The sequence below is a fragment of the Micromys minutus genome, assembly GCF_963924665.1.
Source record: "Micromys minutus genome assembly, chromosome: 6".
Taxonomy (NCBI): domain Eukaryota; kingdom Metazoa; phylum Chordata; class Mammalia; order Rodentia; family Muridae; genus Micromys; species Micromys minutus.
The window spans coordinates 10,757,988-10,768,141 of record NC_137975.1 but is presented as its reverse complement, the minus strand read 5'-3'; the positions used below and the strand labels follow the sequence as shown (position 1 = coordinate 10,768,141).

The 10,154-nt window shown below is 41.3% G+C and overlaps 1 protein-coding gene across 1 annotated transcript; it reads right to left on the bottom strand.

Annotated features, from left to right (window-relative positions):
- Positions 1-698: 698 nt before the first annotated feature.
- Positions 699-7,010, bottom strand: LOC308421703 (dynein light chain Tctex-type 3-like; the record flags this gene model as incomplete). Its single annotated transcript, XM_080918136.1, has 2 exons — positions 699-1,160; positions 6,967-7,010. The coding sequence occupies 2 exons, from the start codon at positions 7,008-7,010 to the stop codon at positions 806-808; spliced, it is 399 nt and encodes a 132-aa protein (XP_080774262.1). The 3' UTR covers positions 699-805.
- Positions 7,011-10,154: the final 3,144 nt, after the last annotated feature.

The following is a 10,154-nucleotide window of genomic DNA, read 5'->3' as shown; positions in this document are numbered from 1 at the left end:
GACACATGAAAACCACATTAAGAGTTGTCTGCCCACAGAGAAACATGCAAAGCACATTTTCAATACATATCTGTCTCTCGTGGAAGGAGTGGATTATAAGGCAGTTGTCTGAGTCATAAGCCACTGATCATACACTAAAGTAATTTTGCTTGTCTAGGAAATCTGGTCGATCATATTTAATTTCACCTCAAGTGTAAATGTAAAAAACTGATGTTTAAAAAAAATCAATGGATTTGCCAGTTCTCAGGACAACAAAACTGGTAAGTCATGGCAGCTATGATAACATTAGATGGGGCTGGGGGTATATGTCAAAATCACTTTCCATGAACTACTATATGCAATTCAACAAAGGAAAAAACTTAAACCAGAAAGGTATTGGCTAATTCATGTCATTTTCTCTGCATTGATCCATGTGGTTTTTTTTTTTTTTTACACATATTTATCCTGCTATGTTTTCTAGTTATAGATAAGGTTAATATCTAAATAGAGTTCCCTATCTCTGTGGGAACATAATACAAGTGAGAGGCCTGTAGAAGATTCTATTTTTAGGTCAGCCATATTTTTGCAATAATTGTTGGCTAACATTTTATGTCCTTAAGTAATGCTGTATAGAGTACGAGACAATCTGCCAAACTCCTCTTAAACTTCTGCTAACCACATTCATTTCTCTGTTGATAGCTTTGAAGCATGTTGCACACTTGCCATCTAGCACACTAATATGTAATTGTTACTTTTTAGAAAGGACACACTTTCAAACTTAAATTAATGGCTTTAGGATTTAACCCAACAGTCAGTGCGTTACAGGTTACAGGACAATTGCAACTGCAAAAACATTAACAATGCAGTTCATGGTTCGGTTCTCCCATCTGATGGTACAGGCTCCATCAGATGTTGTATCCCAGAAACAGGAGCTGACTGCATGAAATTCATATGGGCTCCTCTGGACCACTGCACAGGTCACGGTATACTTGTAAGCTTTTCCCATTTTGACCAAATGGGCTATGGATTGCTCCACAATGCTTGCGGTCCACTGGTTGATGTTATTCTGGTTGTAATCGTTACCACCCAAGACTCCATCAACACACTCTTTGACTATATTATGTGCTTCATCAGCATTGAAGCCAACCTCATCGCAGGGCCGGTGGTACCCGTCCAATTGACTTTAGTAGTCCCGAGGTGGAGGCGGAGCGAACCTCTGCACCAGCTCCTCAATAGCGCACTGGCCTCTGGGGAGGCCCCGCCTCCGCGCTGTAAATATTTTTTTGTTTTGTTTTGTTTTCTTTATTTCTTGGACTTCATACAGTCTGTGAGTTGTTTCTGGGGGAGTGCAAGCCTCTGGGGTTAGCATCCCACTATCAGTGACTGCATATTATGTCTGTTCTTTTGTGACTAGGTTATCTCACTCAGGATGATATTCTCTAGATGCAGCCATTTTCTTAAGAATTTGGTTAAGTCATTGTTTCTGGTGGCTGAGTAGTATTCCATTATGTATATTACCACAATTTTTGTATCCATTCATCATCTGAAGGACATCTGGGTTCCTTACAGCTTCAGGCTATTATAAATAGAGCCGCTATGAACATTGTGGTGGATATATCTTTGTAGTGTATTAAAGTGTCTCTGGGGTATATGCCCAGAAGTGGATTAGCTGGGTCTTCAGGTAGTACTATATCCAATTTTCTGAGGTATCGCCAGACTGACTTCCAGAGTGGTTGTATTAGCTTGCAACCCCACCAACAGTGGAGAAGTATTCCTCTTTCTCTGCAGCCTCACCAGCATCTGCTGTCATCTGAGTTTTGGATCTTGGCCAATCTGACTGGTGTGAGGTGGAATCTCAGGGTTGTTTTGATTTGTATTTCCCTGATGGCTACGAATGTCGAGCACTTCCTCAGATGTTTCACGGCCATTCGGTGTTCCTCAACTGAAAACGTTTTGTTTAGCTCTGTACCCCATTTTTAAATAGGGTTATTTGATTCTCTGGTGTCTAGCTTATTGAGTTCCTTGTATACCTTGGATATTAGGCCTCTATCTGATGTGGTGTTGGTAAAGATCTTTTCCCATTCTGTTGGTTGCCGTTTTGTTTTCTTGACGATGTCCTTAGACTTACAGAAACTTTGCAATCTCATTAAGTCCCATTTGTTAATCTTTGACCTTAGAGCTTGAGCCATTGGTGTTTTGTTCAGGAAATTTTCTCCTGTGCCTATGTGTTCTAAGGTTTTCCCTACTTTCTCATCTAATAGTTTCAGTGTATCTGGTTTAATGTGGAGATCTTTGATCCACTTACACTTGAGCTTTGTACAAGGAGATAAGAAAGGGTCTATTTTCATTCTTTTGCATGCTGAGTGCCAGTTGGACCAGCACCATTTGTTGAATAGGCTGTCCTTTTTCCATTGAATGTTTACTGCTCCTTTGTCAAAAATCAGGTGACCATATACATGAAGGCTCATTTCTGGATCTTCTATTCTATTCCATTGATCCACATGCCTATTTCTGTACCAGTACCATGCAGATTTCAGCACAATTGCCTTGTAATATAGCTTGAGGTCAGGGATAGTGATTCCCGCAGATGTTTTTTTGTTGTTGAGGATGGATTTTGCTATTCTAGGTCTTTGGTTATTCCATATGAAATTGCATATTGATCTTTCCAATTCCATGAAGAACTGGGTTGGAATTTTGATGGGGATTGCATTGAATCTGTAGATTGCTTTTGGTAGGATGGCCATTTTTAAGATGTTGATTTTTCCAATCCATGAGCATGGGAGATCTTTCCATTTTCTGAGATCCTCCTCAATTTCTTTCTTTAGAGGTTTGAAGTTCTTGTCATACAGGTCCTTCACTCGCTTAGTTAGAGTCACACCAAGGTATTTCATAGTTTTTGTGACGATTGTGAAGGGTACTTTTTCCCTAATTTCTTTCTCCACATGTTTGTCCTTTGAGAATAGGAGGCTACTGATTTGTTTGAGTTAATTTTGTATCCAGCCACTTTGCTGAACTTGTTTATCAGCTGTAGGAGTTCTCTGGTGGAATTTTTGGGGTCACTCAAGTACACTATCATGTCATTGGCAAAGAGTTATGTTTTTATCTCTTCCTTTCCGATTTGGAAATTTGCTGTCTAATTTCTCCAGCCAGGACTTCCAGTACTATGTTGAATAGGTAGGGGGAGAGTGGGCAGCTTTGTCAGGTCCCTGATTTTAGTGGGATTGCTTCAAATTTCCCGCCATTAAGTTCTATGTTGGCTGTTGGTTTGCTGTATTATGCTTTTATTATGTTTAGGTATGGACCTCGGATTCCTGTTCTTTCCAGGACTTTTAACATGAAGGGGTGTTGGATTTTGTCAAATGCTTTCTCAGTGTCGAGTGAAATGACCATGTGAATTTGATCTTTGAGTTTGTTTATATGGTGGATTATGTTGATGGATTTCCTTATGTTAAACCATCCCTGCATCCCAGGGATGAAGCCTACTTGGTCATGATGAATGATCATTTTGATGTGTTCTTGGATTCGGTTTGCAAGGATTTTGTTGAGTATTTTTCCATCAATGTTCATAAGTGAGATTGGTCTGAAGTTCTCTTTCCTTGTAGCGTCTTTGTGTGGTTTAGGTACGAGGGTTATTGTAGTTTCAAAAAAATGAGTTGGGTAATGTTCCATTTGATTTTATCTTTTGGAATAGTTTGGCGAGTATTGGTGTTATATCCCCAATAAATGTCTGATAAAATTCTGCTCTGAACCCGTCTGGACCTAGGCTTTTTTTGGTTGGGAGGCTTTTGATGACTTCTTCTATTTCTTTAGGTGTTATAGGGTTATTTGGATGGTTTACTTGGTCCTGTTTTAACTTTGGGATCTTGTATCTGTCTAGGAATTTGTCCTTTTCCTCCAGATTTTTCAATTGTGTGGAGTATAAGTTTTTGTAGTAGGATCTGATGATTTCTTGAATTTTTTCAGTTTCAGTTGTTATGTCTCTCCTTTCCTTTCTGATTTTGTTAATTTGTATACTCTCTCCTTGCCTTCAAGTTAGTCTGGCTAGGGGTTTATCAATCTTGTTGATTTTCTCAAAGAACCAACTCTCGATTTTGTTGATTTTTTCAATGGTTCTTTTTGTTTCTATTTAGTCTATTTCTACCCTAATTTTGATCATTTCTTGCCGTCTACTCTTTTTGGGTATATCTGCTTCCTTTTGTTCTAGGGCTTTTAGCTGTGCTGTCAGGTTGCTGTTGTAAGCTCTCCCCAGTTTTTTTTGGAAGCACTTAGGGCTATGAGTTTTCCTGTCAATACTGCTTTCATTGCATCCCATAGGTTTGCGTATGTTGTGTTTTGTTTTCATTGAATTCTAGAAAATCCTTAATTTCTTTCTTTGACCCTGCCATCGTTTAACAGAGTGTTGTCTAGTTTCCATGTGTATGTGGGCTTTTTGTTGTCTTTGTTGTTGTTAAAGACCAGCAATAGACCATGGTGTTCTGAGAGGATGCATGGGAGTATTTCAATCTTCTTATATCGATGTGTCCTATTATGAGGTAAATTTTCGAGAAGGTGCCATGGGGTGGTGAGAAGAAAGTGTATTCCTTTACTTTAGGATAATATGTTCTGTATATATCTATTAATTTTAGTTGGTTCAAAGTCTCTGCTAGTTTTTCAGTGTCCTTGTTCAGTTTCTGTTTCCATGATCTGTCCATTGGTGAGAGTGGGGTATTAAAGTCTCCCACTATTATTGTGTTGGGTGAAATGTATTTTTTGAGCTTTAGTAGGGTTTCTTTTATGAATGTGGGTGCTTTTTTATTTGGAGCATATATGTTAAGGATTGAGAGTTCCTCCTGACAGATTTCCCCGGTAATGAGTAAAAAGTGTTTTTCCTTATCTTTTTTGATAACTTTTGGTTGGAAATTTACTTTATTTGATATTAGAATAGCCACTCCAGCTTGTTTCTTGGAGCTGTTTGCTTGGAAGTTTTTTTCCCACCCTTTTACTCTGAGATAGTGTCTGTCTCTGTATCTGAGATAATTTTCCTGTATGCAGCAAAAGGTTGGATTTTGTTTATGTATCCATTCTGATAGTCTATGTCTCTTTATTGGGGAGTTGAGTCCATTTATGTAATAGATATCAAGGAATAGTTGTTTCTGTTTCCTGCCATTATTGCTTTTTTGGTTTTAGTTGTGTCTGTGATTTTTAATTCTTTTCGTTTTCTTGTTTAGGAGTTTTCTAGTTTTTACTAGGCTGTATTTTCCCTCATTGTATTGGGTTTTCCACTTATAATTCATTGTAGTGCTGGGTTTGTGGTCAGATATTGTGTATATTTTGATTTGTCTTGAAATATCTTCATCTCTCCATCGATGGTAATTGATAGTTTTGCTGGGTATAGCAGCTTGGGCTGGCACTTGTGCTCTCTTAAGGTGTGCATGATGTCTGTCCAGGCTCTTCTAGCTTTCATAGTCTCTGTTGAGAAATCGGGTGTGAGTCTGATTGGCCTGCTTTTATATGTTACCTGACCTTTTTCCCTTACTGCTTTTAGTATTCTTTCTTTGCTTTGGGCACTTGATGTTTTTACTATTATGTGTCAGGAGGTATTTCTTTTCTGGTCCAACCTATTTTGAGTTCTGAAGGCTTCCTTTATGCTGGTGGTCATCTCTTTCTTAAGGGTAGGGAAGTTTTCTTCTACGATTTTTTTGAAGATATTTACTGTGCCTCTTAGTTGATACTCTTCTCCCTCTTCTATTCCTATTATCCTTAGGTTCGGTCTTCTCATTGTGTCTTGGATTTCCTGGACATTTTGGGTTGGGAGCTTTTTGTTTTTTGCATCTTCTCTGGCTGTTTTGTCTATGTTTGCAATGTTGTCTTCTGCCCCCGAGATTCTCTCTTCAATCTCTTGTAATTTATTGTAAATGCTTGCTTCTGTGTCTCCTGATTTCTTTTTTGGTGTTCTGCCTCTAGGGTTATCTCTTTTAGCATTTTCTTTATTGTGTCAATTTCTGTTTTAATTTCCCTCTTCCATTCCTTTATTTCTTTGGTTCTGTTTTCCTCTAGTTCTTTGAGTTCTTTGAGTGTTTTTCTTGTTTCATCTTTAAAAGCTTCTGAATCTTTTTGCTTTTCCTCCCTTTCTTGTTTAACTATCTCTATCAGCATCTTGAGGTATGATTTCAGGTCTGTGTCTTCTTTTTCTGGAGTGTTTGGAATTCCGATGTTTGCTGTTTTGGGAGAGCTGGGTTCTGGTGTTGCTAGATTGTCTTGGTTTCCTTGGGATATACTCTTTCGCTTTCCTCTTGCCATTTTGTTGTCAGTGATATGTTGTTGCCTTTCCCTTGTATCTGGTTTGTGTCCCTCGATCTCCACTGGTCCAGTTGTCAGATGCGCTGAGCCCTGTTTTATGCCTCAGACTCGTCGGGTTGGAACAGATGTTCCAAAATTCTGTTCCTGTTCGCTGGCTCAGGCAGGGCAGGGCAGGGCAAGGCAGGGGGTGCACTTTCCGTGTGCACTCCACAGAGATCTCCCTGCTCCGCGGCAGCCCAGGTCTCCCACCCACTAGTTGCTCAGCCTCTACGAGCCTCCGTTCCAGGTGGCAGATGGGCCAGGCTCTGCTCTGCATCCTGAAGTTGCCTCCGGGTGGAAACAGAAGTTCTAAATTTCTGTTCCCGGTCGCTGGATCAGGCAAGGCAGGGCAGGGTAAGGCAGGGGGTGCACTTTCTGTGTGCACTCCGCACAGATCCCTCTGTTCCCCTGCAGCCTAGGTCTCCCACTCATCAGTTTTTCAGCCTTTATGAGCTGCCGTTTTGGGTGGCAGATGGCCCGGGCTCTGCTGTGTGTCCTCAAGTCACCGCCGGGTAGAAACAGAAGTTCTCAATTTTTGTTCCCGGTTGCTGGATCAGGCAAGGCAGGGCAGGGCAAGGCAGGGGGTGCACTTTCCGTGTGCACTCCGCAGAGATCTCTCTGCTACCCGGCAGCCCAGGTCTCCCAACCCACCAGTTGCTCAGCCTCTACGAGCCGCCGTTCTGGGTGGCTATGGGCCTGTCTCCGCTCTGCATCTGTTCTTAAATTTTTAAAATGAAGACAAGCACTTGCAGGTCACTGCTGATTGTCACGCCAATCCTGATGTTTCTCCCAAAGGCCTGGTTATGTGGAAAGATGTCCTGAGGGGCAAATGGCAGGGTCATGATCCAGTATTGTATTGGGCGAGAGGATTTGTTTGTGTGTTTCCTCAGGAACATCGACAGCCACTGTGGGTCCCAGAGAGGTTGACCAGAGTGGTCCAGGATGAGCAGAGCAACAACCCTGTGGATGTACCTGATGCTGCTGATGCTCCCTGTGGTGAAGACTGAAGATCTGTGATGGGGGGTCCTATCAGTGTTCCCTACGCATTTACCTCTCACACACTAAGCACAAGATTTCCCTCAATTCTTTGCATCTAATACCTCCTTGCAATTGCCTTTCTTACCCTGGGATGAGTATATTGCAACCTTTGGGGATATAATATTCTTCTATAAAGGATTGTTATGTTTTCAGATGATTATTAATATTTCTCAGAATTGTAATTGCATTCAATTGTGTATCCGTCTGCAGCCTGGTTTGATTTACCCATTAATAGTTCTACCAAAGCAAATGCCACCTGGATTCAAGGGGTGTGGCCTGCCATGATTCCTAAAGACAATGATAATATACCTTCTCAACCTAGATGGGCTCCCTTTTGCAAGGGCTCCTGTGATTCCCTTCTGCCTTGAACAAGATGCCAGAACAGGAAGGAGGCCTAGGCCGTGAAGAAATATTTTATATTTTCTTCCTTGTGGCTCCACATGCATATGCAGCAGAGTGTAGCACTATGTGGCATCAATGAAAGGAGAGGACTTTGGTCCAACTAAGGTTTCTTTTCCCAGTGTAGTGGAACACCAAGGTGCTGAGTTAGTTGAGTGGGGTTGGCAGTGGAAGCACCTTCATGGGGGCAATTAAGGTATGTACTGGCTGGTTTTTTTTTGTTAACTTGACACAAGCTGGAGTTATCACAGAGAAAGGAGCCTTAGTTGAGGAAATACCTCCATGAGCTCCAGCTTTAAGGCATTTTCTCAACTAGTGATCAAGGGGGGAGGGCCTAGCCCATTGGGGGTGATGGAATCCCTGGGCTGGTAGACCTGGGTTCTATAATAAAGCAAGTTGAGAAAGTCAGGGGAAGCAAGCCAGTAAGTGACATCCCTCCATGGCCTCTGCATCAGCTTTTGTTTCCTGATCTGCTTGGGTTCCAGTCCTGACTTCCTTTGGTGATGAACAGTTATATGAAAGTGTGAGCTGAATAAACCCTTTCCTCCCCACCTTGCTTCTTGGTCATGATGTTTGTGCAGGAATAGAAACCCTTACTAAGACAAATTGGTACCCGGATAGTGGGGTAGTCCTGTGATAACCTGACAATGTTTTGGGGAGGACTGTGGAAGAACTTTAGAAATTTAAGCTAGAAGAGCCATTGGCATATTAAGAGCTTTGTGAGATGTTTAGTAGGAGTTTGGAAGATAATGTTGAGAATAGTGTAGATGATGGAGGCCTGGCTTGTAAACTTTCAGAGGGAAGATTAAAGACTCTTTGATTAGGGCTGTTGCTGTTTTGTTTCTGAAGATTCTGGGGTTTTGGTTAGCTGGGGCTGAATAATCAGTGATGATTAACAAGATATCAGAACTACTAAAGCCAAACCTTTGCATTACTGGGACTATTGATGCTGGCCATCTGGAGCTAAGAAATTAGTGGCAATTAAGAAGAGACCAGCATCATTTGGGTGAAATCTTCTGGGAATTGTTTTCTGAGAGCACAAAGAGGATGTGTTCCAGAGATATCCAAGTTTGTACCTTGTGCTGTGGCTGGACTTGGTAATGTGTAAGAGTCACCCAGGTGGTACTGGGTTTGAAAGAATGAAGGTCTCAAGGAGAGCAGTCAAGGCTCAGCCCTGTGAGAGCCATGGAAGGCCATTGGTGAAAGTGCTTCCTCAGTGGCAATTAGTGCCCCAGGACTGACAGTAGTGTTTTGGAGATGCCAGTACCATGATATGACCACCAAGAACAGTAGTGGCAGTGGAGAACAGGCAGCTGGAGCCTAGAAGACAAAGTGTGTGCTAAAAAGTGCAGAGCTGAAGAAGCGTCTCAAACCCTTGGAGGAGCCCAGAAATTCATACATGCATACCCAGACACCAGATGGTTAGGGATTGATTTTGGTTTGACTGCGACTATGCCCTGACATCTTTCCCACTTGAAGGAAGAAGAGAAGCTCACAGTTTAGAGACTTTGAATTGTCAAAAGACCTTGATTTTAAAAGATACTGAATATTTTAAAGGTATTGCAATTAGAAAATGTAAGAATTGGTAAAGGCATTGAGACTTTTAAGGTTATCTAGATCTTGGGGATGAACAAGAAACTAAGGGTTGATGCTTAATATTGATTTGTTTGCCTGTCAAGTTGACAAGGGGTCAATTGTACTGGCTGGTTTTCTGTCAACTTGACACAAGCTGGTGTTATCACAGAGAAAGAACCCTCAGTTGAGGAAATTCCTCCATGAGATCTATCTGTAAGGCATTTTCTCAACTAGTGATCAAGGGGGGAGGGCTTAGCCCATTGTGGGTGGTGCTATTCCTGGACTGGTAGACATGGGTTCTATAAGAATGAAAGCTGAGAAAGCCAGGGGAAGCAAGCCAGTAAGTGACATCCCTCCATGGCTTCTGCATCAGCTCCTGCTTCCTGACCTGCTTGAGTTCCAGTCCTGACTTCCTCTGGTGATAAACAGCAATGTGGAAGTTTAAGCTGAATAAACCCTTTCCTCCCCAACTTGCTTCTTGGTCATGTTTTTTTGTGCAGGAATAGAAACCCTGACTAAGACAAGGAATAACATCCAAAATGCAAATACAGAGACTATCCTAAAGAGAGCACTTACTGCTCTTTCAGAGGACATAAATTCAGTTCTAAGTATCCACCTGGAAGCTTACACACTCACAATGATCAATAACATTCTAAGATATCTTGTACCTACAGGCAAAATACTCAAAAGCATTACATACAGTTAAATAAATCTGAATAGAACCCTAAAAATAAATGGGAGGAAAAAGGTGCTTTACTCTGATATTGTGTGTTTTAGCTTCATAAGTACTACAATATGTCCTAGAGTTAAATAGATTTGATGCACAATTCACAAAGAATGCTTTC